At 42.9% G+C, this 15,896-nt stretch overlaps 1 protein-coding gene across 2 annotated transcripts in view; it reads right to left on the bottom strand.

Annotated features, from left to right (window-relative positions):
* Nucleotides 1-15,896, bottom strand: part of HEPHL1 (hephaestin like 1) — a 59,459-nt gene that overhangs the window by 31,187 nt on the left and 12,376 nt on the right. For both annotated transcript variants that reach the window (XM_090030551.1, XM_090030550.1), the window contains exons 2-10: nt 14,803-15,047; nt 12,908-13,120; nt 11,526-11,705; nt 8,549-8,803; nt 6,996-7,164; nt 4,561-4,700; nt 4,309-4,440; nt 2,512-2,723; nt 1,617-1,767 (exon numbers count right to left, since the gene is read on the bottom strand). In XM_090030551.1, the coding sequence (XP_089886677.1) occupies nt 1,617-1,767; nt 2,512-2,723; nt 4,309-4,440; nt 4,561-4,700; nt 6,996-7,164; nt 8,549-8,803; nt 11,526-11,705; nt 12,908-13,120; nt 14,803-15,047 (1,697 nt within the window). The remainder of the gene's footprint in view (nt 1-1,616; nt 1,768-2,511; nt 2,724-4,308; nt 4,441-4,560; nt 4,701-6,995; nt 7,165-8,548; nt 8,804-11,525; nt 11,706-12,907; nt 13,121-14,802; nt 15,048-15,896) is intronic.

Raw genomic sequence — 15,896 nt, forward strand, 5'->3', positions numbered from 1 at the left:
CAGACATCCTTTATCACTTTGACCAAGTCACATAACCTATGCATGGTATATAATAATAATAGTAATAACATCTCTTTATTTAATGAGGGTTTATGGGATTAAACTCTTCAAAGTTTGTAAAACACAATAGATCTTTCTATGAAAGGCACTATATCATAGTTATGAATTAGTAGGAGATATTACCTCATGCTTTAAGAATGAAACAATTTAAAACCTCAAGTTGTGAATTTATAAAAAATACGTTAAAATAGGCATAATTATTTAATAACCAAGGTGGGTAGGAAATGCACATGTAATACTTCACACATTTTTCTCTTACCTAACTGACAAAACTGAAATGATTGACTACAACATTTACTTCTTACTAATGTACATATTTTCAGGAAACAGACAAGGAAACAGGTTAAGTGGTTTTTCCCAGGTCATATAGCAAGTCTGTCAGAGCCTGGAATTGCTCAGGAGAGTCTTAAGGCTTGAATAAAATGCAGTGTATTACCCCAAAGGTCCTCCCTCGTGCTGAGATGCACTTGTAGGTAGACCTATTCATTGCAATGGGATGGAGGTACTATTCAACATGAGGCAAGGCAGGGGTGATCAAAACTGTGGCACAGGCAGCCTCTGTGTGTGGCATGTAGCATATTACGGAGGAGACAGGCAGCATGGCAGCAGATTTTTTTTTTAAATTACATTTTGTGTTCCAGGTGAAATTAGCCAAATCAGTTCCAAATCCTGTTGACTGAGCAAAACCCAATCATTCAAGTCCATGTGATGCTACTATCAGCAAGTATCCTGCATCCCAAACTCTTCAGCCTGGGGCTTCAGATACTCCCAAATCCATGGCAGGCATCCTATTTGCAGGCCCAAGCCTGGAGGTCTTGTGGTTCAGATGTCCCCTAGTGTCTCTTGCCCTTAGCCAACAGGCCAGAGGAACAAGCTAGGGAGAGAGCCCCTATTTCCATAAAGTAAGTGTGTGGCTGAGATCCTCTCTTTGGGAGGCCAGAGTAGAGTCTCGTGAGGTGTCCTGTCAGCAGTACATTGGGCAGGTCTACACCCTGTACTACACAATGCCAGCAGATAAGGCAGGAAGCAGAGCAGTAGCATAGGGATGCATCCAGGACACAGGGACAGTGGTGACTTCCAGTTGCAACATGATTGTGACTGTGAGCCTGCCAGCAGCAGCTGTACCTTTTGTCCTCCCTCCCAACCCCTGCCAAGTCAGCTCCCAGGGCAGTTGCCCCGTTCACCCACCTTAGTTATGCCACTGAGGCAGAGCATCAGGTTAGACAGGGAACACAGGGCAGGAAGCAGAAAGTAGAGCAGAAGATCAGGAAAGAGAAAGTAAAGGTGCAGATCAGGCAACAGAACAGGATCAGGGCAGCACTCAGGGAGGATGAAGGGCTAATTTGTGGCATACCTGCCAAAAAGGCTGGTCTCCACTGAGTTAAGGTATCAGAATTTGGCCCTAGGCTGCAACCCCCAGAGTACCTCCCACTGAAGGCACTGTAAAAGGCAGAAGAGAATATAACAGAAAGTGGACATGTCTGATAGTCCCCCAACTCATCTTCCTAAATAAGACTGAAATGTCTTAATTGTAGGCACCATCCATCTTTCCATACCATGCATTTTGTTGGATTCCTGGAAATCTTCATCTTCTTTGTTTACTTTTGAGGAGTCCCCAGTAAATACCTCAATATTTCTGTCGAGGTACCAGCTGACATTCTCATCAAAGATAGTGAAGAGCAGATAAAATTCTCTGTCTATCCCTTTCTGCAGTCAAGGAAGAAGCAAAGGCATTAACACAGAAGGTGCCCACACAATTACAAATGTAAAACATTTTTCACATTTTTCCTTTTCTCCCAGACTTTGCAGTGGGAAAATAAACACTCATTAGCAGCGTTTTTTGACCTTCTTCCAACTAGTACCTTATGTAACAAAGAGAAAAAAGTCCTCCCAAAGGAAAAAGAAGAGGTCATGATTCTTTGAGCCATACTCATGACCCCAGACTGAGGATCATATTCTACTCTAGTCCCATCACCATGAGACCTGAGTTACATTATTAATCTCCTTACAGCAAGCAAGACCCAAAGTTCCTGATTTGGACCTTAAATGATATTCAGATACAAATCTGAATAAGTAATTGGCATCAGAACCCAGCATCAATATTAGGTCCAGATACACCGGTCCCTTAGCCTGGGGAAGATCATTCCCAGCACTGACCTTCATAGTCTGAGTCAGTTCCACTGCATAAGAGAGAAACCGGCATAAGCAATTGCTATGCTTCATGGTACATATTAAAAACAAACAGAAATAAACTTAGCATTCTGGGTAGTGCTCCCCGGGGAGGCACTAATGGCCTCTTCCTGACCTTCAAGGATCAGCTTACACCCTGAGGGATAGAATATTATTACCTTTATCTAAAGGGCCTGCACTGAGCAAGTCAAATCTGCATGTGAAACTCCACAAAGATACTCCCCACACATATTCAGTCCATACAAATGTCAGAGTCAGCACCTGTGTTCCATCATGATTCAAAGTGTTCTTCCTACAAACTAGCAAAGGCCCCACAAGGCCAGAGCTGGTGTCCCGGACTGAATCAGTTCCTGAGTAGTACAGGTAGGTCAGGCATGGTGGATCGCTAGCTGTTGGGCCTATGGTTTCAGGCACTCTCCATTCGTATGTGAAGGTTTCGCCTGGTTTGACATGGGCTCCCAGCTTCTGATAGCCTTAAAATACAAAACAAGTAAAATCAAGCCCCAAAACTGCACTTGTAAAACAGTTCCCAGAAAATAAGCAATAATTGCAGGTCAGATAGAGTCATCAGTTTCTAAGGACAGGTTCTCCCTTCAAATCAAAGAAGCTCAAATCCTGTGCAGCCCTTATGACTTGCCAGTATGCTGGGCACACATAGCTCCCACTTAAGTTTCCTTACTGGAGTTGTGGCTGCTTAATAACCCCCAACAAATCTGACCCTGATAATTATTTCTTTTTGGCTCTGCCAAAAACATTTATCTTTACTGGGAATGGGTCCTGGGTATGTGTTCTGAGTGCAAACAGCACAATCCAAGCAAATAAGCACAGGCATCAAGAGACTTACTTGTCTTTCTCTTTAGCAATTTAAATGAGACAAAACATATTACAAAAACTAATAAAAAATATGATCAGATTAAGAAGAAAAAACATTTAAACCCATCCTATAAATGTGCAATATTTCATGTCAATATTTACAAAATATAACAATTGTTGCTATTTCACATTCCAGGTTCATCAGGCGAAGGTATCTCCAGGGCTGGCCAGTGCTCTAAATACACCACAATATGCCATTGTGATTACAACATAGACACAATGCTAATGCCACAGCTAGAATTGAGAACCAGAAATGAAGTGGCTCAGATCACAGCCTAGTATATTAACAATTGTTCCCAAAGATTCAAGAGAACCAATGAACATATGGTGCCAGATACTCATCTTGGTTACTCTGGTGCAAATGGAGACTATTCCTGAGTGGGCATGTTTACACAAGATGTTTACTGCAGAGTTGCCTAAATAGCTCCACAGTAAATGTCTTGCATGAACATGTGTGGCTTTATTACGCCACGGGAAACTAATGAACTCTGCAGCAAGGTACTACCGGTAAATACAAGTACCATCCTGCTGTGGAGTTTTTTTACTCTGCAGCACCTGTGTAGGCACTGATGTGGCTGGCTGGGGCACCAGGGTGCTTCAGTGCAGGGGCTGCCTGCTGGTTAGCCCCCGCACTGGAGCACCCTCGTGACCCAGCTAAACCCTCTACAGCACATTGAGCCAGGTCAGAGCAGACCCAGGCAGGCAGGCTGATGCCCAGGGCCTCTCCCAGCCAGGGCTGCTGCGGTCCTGGGTGCATGTGTAAACACAGTACCCAGAAGCAATAAACTCCAGCACAATATGCACTGGAGTTTATTGCTATGCATGAAGGATACTCCGACATGCTGTAATTACAGTTAATTAATCGAGTCTGCTGGAGTGGGATAATTACTGCACTCCAGCATCTTGTGTATCAGTGTCCCCACGCTTAAAAATGGTGGCAGGGGTGCTTTAAATAAAGCTTGTTGAACAAGCTTTGGTTAAAGTGCCCCCACTGCCATTTTTAAGCGCCATGATGCTGATGTGTGAGATGCTCCAGGCACTTTAATTACAAAGGCTCTTGAAGTGCAGCCCCCCACCCCCAACTTTGACATAGACAAAGTTATTTTAGAATATATGAGCTGCATGTAAACCTGCTGGCAAAAGAGCAATCCTTGATCCTTGTCAGTGTTACAGCTAAAAATTTACCATCTAAGTAGGCCACACCCTCTGATAGCTTGTTGTAGTTCACGCCATGGGCCATAATGCTATAGTTCTTGTCAGCTTTGTTGGCAAAAGTAACTAATACCGTATCTCCCACTTCAGCTTTGATAACTGGACCTTGAAGAGAAAAAAAGGAATGGAGCATTAGGAAATATTTCCCCTAAAAAGAACTGCTATCCCAGTACCCAGATGCAAAAATTCTGTCACTGCAGTAGACGGCACCAACATTTACTGTACCAAGTATTCCAAGGTGCTTTGTAACTTCAGTCAAGTTCTTCCTTCTGGTAAACGCAGCATCAGCATATTCTACATAGTGAACTTTCCAGTACTTCCCTCCTATCCTGTCCTCTCCTCGTGTAAAGAATGTTGCAGAGTTGCTAGAAATTAACACATCAGAATTATTCCACAGACAATATTCATTCAGAACACTTCATTCATTTAGGGCAAAATCCTTCTCTAGGAAGAAACAGGATATAAGACTTGGTGGAATATGGGTCTAATCTGGTAGGGCAATACCCTGGATCCATGGTACATGTTGACTTTGTGGAGTCTGACCAAAAATTACTCAATGGAAATGTTCATTATAGAAACCAGAATGGCACTGCAGATCCAAATCCACCTTTTTGTCCTACAAGTTGGTTTCCTACAGGTTTGACTTTTCTGAAACCTTTCACCGTGGCCATTTATACATTTCAGAAATAAGCCACTGGGCAGTCATCCAATTTAGGTCACCAATACATGAGCAAGACGCCTGCTCTGACACGTTCTAACTAGCACACATTGGAGCAGACTCTGAGTCTGAGTATTAACTCAGTCTGCTACAGCATGCTAATTAGCACACTCCAGCAGCCTCTGCATCACATGTGTTCAGCAGTCCTGTGCTTCAAAATGGCGGCAGGGGCACTTTAACTAAAGCTTGTCAAATAAACTATAGTTAAAGCAGCCCCACTGCCATTTTCAAGCATGGGACCCTGAATACATGTGACACTGAGGGGGCTTTTATTAGAGTGGCTCTTGTAGTCACTTTAATTAAAGCACTCCCACCCCGGAGCACATATAAAGACCCCCTATAGATTTTGGAATGTGGAAGTATAATAATTCTTAAAAATCAGAGGACAGCATGCCAAGGTACAGTACATGATTGATTAACACTATGAAAAACTGCAAAGAGACCAAGGAAAAAGGTGACAGAATATATTTTTTTGGAAATTTAAGAGGAAGTAAAGGTTGTTTAAGGATTCAGAAAGGATAAGAAGCCAACTTGAAGAAGCATCAAGAAAAGAAAGGAAGTTTATGCAGAGATTGTAAGAAACCTATCAAAGGAATACACAAGTGAAGATGCTGAAAGAGGAGGGATGGTATTGAGTTTTTATTTACCTATCTACCTAGAGCATTACTAATACACCTAACATTAAAGAATCAAGGAGTGTCTTTACATGTGCTCTGGGGGTGGGGGGAGGGAGCACTTTAATTAAAGCACCTGCAGAGTCTTGGGTATTCAGCATCTTGCGCTTCAAAATGGCGGCAGGGGTGCTTTAAGTAAAGCTAATTGGATGAACTTTAGCTAAAGTATCCCTGCCACCACTTTGAAGCATGGAGGTGGTGAATACATCAGACATGAAGGCTGCTGGAGCATGCTAATTAGCACGCTCCAGCAGACTCAATTAATAGAGTCTGCTCTGATGCACTGTAATTACAGCATGTCAGACCAGTGTCCCCACATGTCTAGAGGCACCCACAGTGTCTAATGAACTGCTGCTTCATTGTACTGCAGAGGAACAGCACTGTTGGAAAAGTCACTTTTTAGATAAGAGGTGCCCTTTCAAATATGGGCAAAATCCAGATTAGATTAGGTACTGGTACTTGATTTTTACCTGTAATGGGCAGATAACTTCATTAACTTCTGCAGGCTAAGAAACACCTACTATATTTCAGCTACTTACTATTTTAAGGTTGGATAAAGCAACCCTGATAACTAGTTTGTATAGTAGACTTTTGCAGCACAAGGGAGATATGTACATAGCATTTGCCATAAAGAGGTATGTATTTTACATTTTACACATCTAGCAAAATGAGTTCACAAATTTCTACTCACTCTGGTATATTTGATTATGTTCTAAGGCCAGGACTCATGTCAGTGTAACTCAGTGGTTCTCAACCTTTTTAGACTCAAGGTACCCCTTGTTTGATTCAAAGCACCCCTCCATAACTTTTGTGAATTAAGCAGCACCCCATTTCAAAAACTACTGTATTACAGTACTTGCCTTCTTGCAGAGGGGCTGGGCAGTGGGGGCAGGGCAGTGGCCAGGCAGAGACAAGCCTCAGTCTGCACTTATCTCCTCACATCTCATGGCCCCCTCTAAAAGAGGTTGTGGCACCCCAAGGTTTCCTGTCACTGGCTGAGCATCACAGGTGTAGGCATTTACATAGCACTAACCACAGTGGGGCACTGATCCTGATCAAGGAATGTGGGCAATATCATTATACCAATAATCATAATCATCCACAGAAAAAAAATGATATCACCATTTTGGCATCAGGTTTTTCAAAATTGCCTGAGAGATTCATTAAAATGAATGAGAACCCAGCATCTACATTTGCTACATGTCTGTGAAAAAATCTCATATCTAATCTCGAAATCAAAAAGTTGAATGAAATCATGGGAACCCTACCTGCCAGTGGCATTTAAACCCTGCCCGGTGAACTTGTCATAGCCTTCAGGTCCATAATCCCAGAGCACTTCTTCAGCAGCAATAAAGTATCTTCTTTCCCTACCACTCAGTGAAGGCTGGGAAATATTTTTATTGCAGGTCTGAACATTATACAGACCCTCCATGCCAGCTGAAGGGAAGACAAAGCCCACAAATAACTCTTATGCCAATGCAAAGTTCAAAATTTCAGTAGTCTCTTTGGAATAAAATTAACATACATTTGTTTTGGTTTAAGGAAATGAACTATAGGGATTGGGAGAACTAGCTTGGATTGTTTGGGCAAATCTCTATATTTAAAGAGTCCGTCAGCTCACTTGGGGCCAGACCCTGCCATGCTTACTTCTTGAGGGGAGCATACTACTACTGTATAAAGCAATATTGTTGAAATCAGTGGGACTAGTGTGGAGGCAGCTAGTGCTTCATATCAATACAGGTGGCAAAATTGGACCCTTAGGGCTCCTACAACGTGTCAGAGCAGACTCATTTAATTGAGTCTGCTGGAGAATGGCACTCCAGCAGCCTTCCGCATCACATGTATCAGTGTCCCTGTGCATCCCCATGCTGAAAACATAGCGGAGGGGCACTTTGAAATAAAACACGATTGATGATCTTTAGTTCAAAGCACCCCACTGCAATTTTTCAGTATGGGGACACTGATATACGTGATGCATGGGTGCTCTTAATTACTGCAGCTTACTAATTAAAGTGCCCAGCGCTGCATCCCAAAGCACATATAAAAATGCCTTTGGAGCCTTATCCACTGAGAGGCTGAGCACTTTCTGAAAAGACAGGCAGTACTTCAGCTTCAGCAGAGTGGAAAGGATGGTTAGTATCTCATATGAGGTGTTCAAACCCTTACTGCCTTTTCCAAAGACCACTGAAGTCAATTAGAGCCTCTGGACCAAAATGTTAGAGTCCAGCTTATTTGGAGAAGCGCCTGTCTACCATATAATACTGGCACAGTTCCTTGATTGTGCAACATAACATCTGCAAAGTTTTAGCTTGCAAGGATCTTATACTGGCCTGAGAACAGGGCACCTTTTTATCAGGTTTTCTTAAAAAAAAAAGCATGGAATGTTTAAAATTATGTGATTCATTTAAGTTTGAAAAAGACTACGTCTTAAAGAACAGGGCCTACAAATGGCCTGACCCAGAATTTGATACTCACTAAAAGCAACTATTATATTTTATATGTTTCATATATATGAGAAGTGCTGTGTTAGGGCTGCCAACCCATTCTTGTATGAATTATCTTCATGTACACAAGTGGCACACTGAAGTCATTTATACCAGCTGATGATTTGTCCCAATATATTTTTGTCGATGGCTAGTCATATGCATGAGATTTATTTGATGAAACAATTCAGAGATATTAATTTATGGACAAGTGTAGGACCCAGCCCTGTCCCTCATGTTAGACATGCCCCTTAATTTCCTTCTTTGGTCTAACACACACACTATAGAATCATTAGTTTTGTATCTGGAAGGATTTTTGTAGCTTGGCATCACTATACCTTGCAAATGGTCATTTACTTGACAGGCTAACAGCCACTTTCCAACGTTCCCCGCAATCATTTCTGCAGTTATGAAGGTAGCTGGAAACAGGTGGATGACATCTGACCTGTGGCCTCTGCTAGTGACAGTGTGGCCAAAGAAATAGGTAGAGTGCATATCTATCTCGTTACCCATTCCAAACAAATGCCAGGACACAGATTCACCAGCACACATCTCCAAGATGGGGAGATTTCCAAAAATGTAACCATTGATAGCTAAAAAGGAAACAAGAAAAAGCAAAAAAAAGTCTGTGAGACAGGAGAGAAATGAGAGTGCTAGGGCGTATCGACACATGTAATTAATGTGATGCTCCAGAGTTTATTGCTACCAGGCGTGCCATTTGAATGTATGTCCAGAACCACTGTATGCTGAGCCAGGTCGGAGCAGCCCTGGCTAGCAGGGGGATCCCAGCTGGCTGGGGGACCCCAGCTCAACGTGCCAAAGAGAGGCTCACTGGGGCATGAGAGTGCTCCAGTATGGGGCTAACTGGCAGGCAGCTCCTGCACTGAAGCACACTTGTGCCCAAGGCAGCTGGGACAGCATCTACACATGTGCTGCTGTGAAGTAAAAAAACTCTACAGCAGGATAGCACTTGTATTACTAGTACTACTATGTTGCAGATTGAATTCGTTTACTCCAGCCTAATAGGGGCACATGCATAGATGGTGACATTTACTATGAAGCTAATAATCTACTCTGCAGTAAATGTCTTCAGGAGACGACCTTCTATTGACTCTACTGTAAATAATACAATGGGTCCTGCTCAGGAGAAATGCTCACACTGCCCATGCTGGCTCTGAATCTGAGAAAGGCACTAGTGTATCACTTGATGCTGAAGAGCAGTACTGAAAGGCTGAGTGGCTGCTGAAGAAGAGGAGCAGTGTGCAAATACTGCCTCAATAACAGTAGGTCAGAAGGAGGAAGAAGGGCTTTATAGTTAAGTCACAGGTCTGGAAAGCAAGTGTCCTGAATGCTACATTTAGCTTTGCGACAGACTTCCTGAGTAATCTTGGCAAAGTCAAGGTTTTATTGACATCTAAATGTAGGCCACAAAAACAAATAGCCTGGTTTTGAAATAAATGGGATCTGTGGCCACTCAGCACTTCTGAAACTCAGGCCTTTTATGTAGAAGTTTTAATCTGGATTTAGGTGTCTGATTTTACATACCCAGATTTGAAAATTATTATGTTAATCTCTCTCTGCTTCAGTTTCCCCAACTGCAGACGGGCACTAATACCACTTAATCACATTGCAGGGAGCTATGAAACCAAGGCCCACATTTTTCAAAGTATTTAGGCCCCTAATTCCAGTTGAAATCAATGGGAGTTAGGAGTCTACATACCTTGGCAAATCCGGCTCTAATTTAAACCAGTGCAAACTGCTCTAGCTTCACTGACAGCACGCCAGGTTACTACAGCTGGTCCAAAGCCCTTTGAGAGCTGCAGCTACTTTCCATTTCTTAAAGTGTTTTTAGTTGTGCCTGTTGAAATGCTTTCCAAAGGGTCACTTTCACTGTGCTTCTTAGGAAACTAAGGCAAAATGGATTACATAACCTGCCTTAAACCAAACACAAGGGCAATGGCAGAGCAAGGCCTGGAAGCCAGACCTCCTTCCTTCAAATCCTGTTTGCTTCCCATCGTGCCATTTTTAAATCTGGTGGGAGGCTCTCCATAAAGTCAATGGATTAGTACTCTTGCTGTCATTGCTTGCCAAGTCACAAAGAAAGAAGATATAACAGGTGTATATCTGACCGCGGTCAGATATAACAGGAAAACCGGTCTACTAAAACGAAAGCAACCGACTTACTACCATATTTATTCACATTTAAGATGACCCTGAATTTAAGAGGACCCCCCAATTACTAGATTGTATGCATGTAAAATTATACATTTGTTTTAGTTTAGCATCTATACAATCTCTTACGTTGACCCTGCCCACCAGTGCTTTCCCTGTGGCAGTAGAAGGGAAAGCAAAAACTGGAGGGGGCAGGAAGCCTGCCCCACACCTGTGGTCCCCCCATTTTTCACTTGCCCCTCCCTGTACTGCTCATCCCCCTAAGTGCCTTCTCTCTCCCACCATTTGCCTCTCTCTTCCTTACCTTTGCAGCTGTGAGGGATGGAGCACCAGCCGGGCCAGGCAGTAGCAGCAGCTCCAGCTTCAGCCTCTGCCCAGCTGGGACCAGAGCTGGAGCTGCAACAGCTCCCCCTCCTCTTTTCTTGCCCCTTCTCCTGCTGTGTGCCTCTTTTCCTGTGCCCTTCTTGCACCTTCCATGGACACCTTCCCTGAGCTTCTCTTACTCTGTGCTCCACTCCCCCTCTGCCCTACGTGTCCCTTTCCCTGTGCCCCTTCTCTGCACTTCTCTCATTCCATGTGTCCCTTCGCCTTTGCCCCCCAACCTCTTCCCCCATGCTTTCCCATGTATTTTATGCCCTTTCCCCTGAGCTCCCCCTGCATTGCACATCCCTTCCCCATGTTTTCCCTGCTCTGCAGATCCCTATCCTCACACTCCCCTTCTGCACTGCATACTCCCTTCTGCACTGCATACCCTTTCTGTGTGTGTGGTCCCCTTCTCCCCACCCACACACACCGCTCACCCTTTCCCTGCACAGGGGGAGCATGGGGAAGGTGCACATGCTGCCTCTCTTCTCTTGTGCCATTTTCTTGTGCTCCACATGTCCTTTTCCATGTGCCCCTTTACTCTGAGCATCATTTCCCCTGTAATCCCCCCACAGCCCTTTCCCCATGCTCCTCCTACACCACAAACCCCTTCCCCACACCCCTTACTGGCCACGTGAGCGGCAGCATCTGCTTTCCTGGCCTGTACTCGGTTCTAAGATGAGAGGTTTCCCCCTTGTACTGAATGGGGGGAAAAGCTCCTTTTATATTTAAGTAAATATGGTATTGCATAACAGGGTTCATTAGGCAGTGGTTCCTCACCATGCATTTTGTTGCTGTGTATGAATCCTTCATCCTCTTTATCAACCATGGTTGGCTCCAAACAGAATGTGTTTATATTCTCATCAAGGTACCAGCTGAGATTTTCATCTACAGCACTAAACATCAAGGCAAAGGTTTTAGAAGCATCAGTCCTTTGCATTGTGGAGTCATCTAATGTTCCTAAACAGCAAACAAAGAGGAAAGGGTAAAAAAGTAAAATCACAGATAAACAGGGATGCTGGTTTTCTCTGATTTCAAAAAATCCCCAATTTTCGGTTTTAAAAAAGTAACCCAAAATCCACATTTTTCCGTGATTAAAATGAAACACCACTGATATATATATATAGCTCACCACTAATATATATATCTGCATATTAGTGGTGTTTCATTTTAATCACGGAAAAATGTGGATTTTTGGGTTACTTTTTTAAAGCTGAAAGTTGGGGATTTTTTTAGCAGAGAAAACCAGCATTCCTTCAGGTAACTGCATTTAAAAATGTACCCCCTTGCAGTGAGTTAGAATGTATTTATGAAATACATTGCTAAGCTACATAACATTTAGAAACCTAATGTAATCCAATTATTTGAATTACATTTAGGGATGTTAATTTAGCTTCATATATGTAAGAGGACTGGAAGATCCCAAAAATCTCCTTTGCAGAATAAGTCTAAAATATTCCAACAATGCAAGCTTAGATGTGAAGCCAGATTAGATTTTTTCCATGGTGAAGACCCCCTCTCTCTCAGAAAATACAGACTTGCCTGAAGCAGGAATGCAAAAGACATGGGCCCTATCATTACCCCAGATGCACAATACCTTCCCATGCACTGAAGATCAACTACCTTTCCCATATAAATACATATTCCACTTAAACCTGGATAAGATGAACACTAAGGTTTCAAACTAAAGCACTCAAGAATGTGAGAGCCAATGTTAAATCTCCCTGACCAACTTTAACCTCAGCCCCCATGTCTGACAGTCTTCCATGACACGATCACATGTTGTGTCTCCACAGAGCCACCATGATCCAGGTCCATGTATAGACCTGATAGAACTCTGTGGATGGGACAGCATTTTTATTACTATTTTTTGTTCTTTTTTCATGTCAAGCCCACTTATCATCCAACAGCCTCTGCACACACTGAGACAAGTGTCTAGCTGAAGTACAGGCTGACTGCAAATTACTTTCCTTCAGAGTAAAAGGGATTGTCTCTGAGCCCCAGTCCTCACCATGGAACGACCCTGGGGTGTCCCTGCTGTGTACTTTCCCTTGCTAAGGAGTGACACAATCTGAATCATAGCATTTACATCTGCAAACACAAATGACTCCTGAAAAGCCAACTCCAGTAGATGGGTGTTATCAGTGTTTTTAACTCAGTACCTTTTTTACAAATCAGCAGTGGCCCAATTAAACCAGTGCTGATATCTCTAGGTGTATCAATGTGAGAATGATAAATCCATGTCAAGCATGCTGGGTCTGCTGAGGTGGGGGCATAATTGTTCTTCACTCGCCACGTATATGTGTAATTTCTACCAGGCACGACGAAATCATCCTCTTTGCTTTTGCCACCTGTTCCATCCGGGTAGAGAGCTCCTAACAGGGAAAAGGAAACGGCAGTCTTTAGCTCCTGGACAATCTGCTTTTCTTACACACATTCATCATTCTTTCTGTTTATGATGTTTCTGAAAAATAACCTACAATTGTTAAACACAAAGACAAATAACAGTTCTGAAAAGATGCTGCAGTCATGGGCTAGTAATGCTGTTGTAATTACCCAGTCTAATTTTGAGAGGTTTCCTCTACAGATGAAAGTAAAAGATTAGGGGATAAAAGAAGAATACAAAAAACTGACAAAGCAGAGGAATGCTCCCGGCTTTCATACATGCTAGTAGCTGTGCCTGCAGCCATTAGAAAAATGTGCATGAGTTCCCTGAAATGGCTTAGTTTAATTTGCTATGGAGAACAGGGACATTTGCCAAAGGTCCAGAACTGAGTTTATAATTCCAACAATTCCAAAGCTGGAGGTTGGAAAAATCACATCTCTACTGGAGCTTATGAAAAAGGTTAAAAAATTTCAACCATCAATCTGTTTCAGGGGCCTACCTCTTCAACTGTCTTTCTTTCCTTCACTGTCATAACTATCCTGAAATCAGTGGAGATACGCACAGCTAAAAGTCTGGCTCACAACACACACTCCTGTAAGCAGTTAAATTAAATGACTAAAATCTTGGGATGAAACCCCCAATCTTCCACTGAATAACAAGACTAGCACAGGCAGCCCTGAATTCCCACACGCTAATGAAAGCAAAAATATTGACACATAAAATAAAGGTGCCGGGTTGACTACTAGGGCCCAGAGAAAGCAAACAGTGCTTCCTTTAAGGGAGACATGGCAAGGCAACTACAAGTTGAAATTTCTGGGTGTGCTATACAGGAAGTCAGACTAGTTAATAGGAACATGTCCACCAATGTGGTGCTAAGGGACACAGCCAAGTAAACATGCATCACCCACATGGCATGGGCCAAGTGCTGAGGAAATGTCAGATGGTTACTTTTCGAGCATGTAACGCTCTCAGTCTTGAACATGCTTAGTAGAGCAGTACTGGGCATGCCCAGAGCTTACCGAAGCTACATTACAGTTGTTCAGCACTTCGGGTACACAGAGAGAAGGTGGGCATGTCTTCAAGGCAGTGCTTCCTAGCACAGTCCAAGATGGGCCTTAACTACTGTAATTTTCCAAGAGAGTCTTAAAAATCATTGAAAGCATTGATGACTATGGGAGGCAATGCGCACAGTGCATGTTAATTTTTTCTTAGGTATTAGGGTTGGATGTATGTGGCTGCGTGCTTCCACAGCACAACATTAAGTCAGTTCTGGAAAAGCCTCATAACGAGCAACACAAGCATAATCATTTACTCTTAGAAATTTTGCTCGTACAGAAAGCAGCCTGCTGGAATGGTGACTTCCCACATACGCTAGAGGTGAATTTTGCCCTTCTCAGATTTTTGACTGAAGAAGAAAACCAGAAATGAAAGGAAGAACAAGGCTGTATTTCCATGAAAAGTGAACAACATAATAAATAGTCCTCAGTTGCTCCTGAAAATTTTACTAGGGGCTGACCAAAAATTCTTTGAGGTCAGTAAACATCACCGCACTGACTTCCATGACCCTTGGCCAAGGCCTTTCCTTACTGTAGTCACTAAACCAAAGGAAGGGTTGGGAAGAGGAAAAGAGCATTATGAAAGAGAAAAAAAATGGCTATAACTGTTTCTTACCTTCAGACTCTTTGTCATAGAAGACACCATGTGGATGCATGGAATATGGACGTGAACCAAAGTTCTTTAAATGGACAATAAAGATATCCTCTTCTTCAGCCTTCAAGACTGGGCCAAGGAACCCCAGCCAGGAAGCTTTGGGGATCTCCTGTGTGTAAGTACCATCTGTGAACTGCCTGTAGATAGCCTTTTTGTAAATACGGCCTATCCTGATGGCTCCTCTTTTCACGTAAAAACTTGCTTGTCTACAGCATGGAAGGCAAAAGAGTTAAAGGACAGAAATGCTTTGTAATGAACTAAACAAAAGTTGGTACTTACAATTTATGCAGGTAAAGCTGTTTACTTCAATGGGACAAGCCATCTAGCACCCTGATCTGACTAAAGGATCCTAGATCCTACCCTGGTATGAACTGCCATGGACCATGCCCTGCCCACTCCTCCCTGTTCTAGGTACACAGAATGTAGAAATGAAGCAATGCAGCTGGCTCTCAGCTGCCCTGAGCACGCAGCAATAAGCACACCCAAGACATGGTTCCTAAGAGTGGTGTTCTGGCCTATTTCTAGGGCAGCTACATTGCCTAACTTCAAGGCATAGTGGCCCTGTAGACAGAAGTCTTTCTTCAGTGTTTTCTTTACAGTTTCAGTTCCACTCTATTCTTCCTCTTGTAGAAAGAACAGAAGGGAAAGAGTACCTGGAGGGAAATCCCCAAGTGCCCTGTAGACCCAGAAAAAGGAGAGCAAAGTACAGGAATTAATTCTCAAGTTCTTTAACTCAGGAAATAATTCTGGCCCCAGCTTTAAAAAATTCCATGGACTTTAAGGCCAGAAGGGGATAAACTAAATATATTGAGTTTCCTTAGTCTATAAGACAGTCTGTTACACTGACCTCAAATCTTACCTAAAGTTATTTTCTAAACCTCTTCAAGATTTCAAAATCCCTTTCAAAGTATGTACAGTATCCCAATAATAGTTTTATTAATGACAGATATAGGGTTACTGCCACCCCCTTACTGATGCTCCCTAGTTTATACATCCAAAAATAATGTCTGCCTCTTGGCTACAACATCACAGTAGAAGCCAACGTTCAATTGACT

The sequence above is a fragment of the Crocodylus siamensis genome, chromosome 1, assembly GCF_052110815.1.
Source record: "Crocodylus siamensis isolate JL-2025a chromosome 1, ASM5211081v1, whole genome shotgun sequence".
In the NCBI taxonomy this organism is placed as follows: domain Eukaryota; kingdom Metazoa; phylum Chordata; order Crocodylia; family Crocodylidae; genus Crocodylus; species Crocodylus siamensis.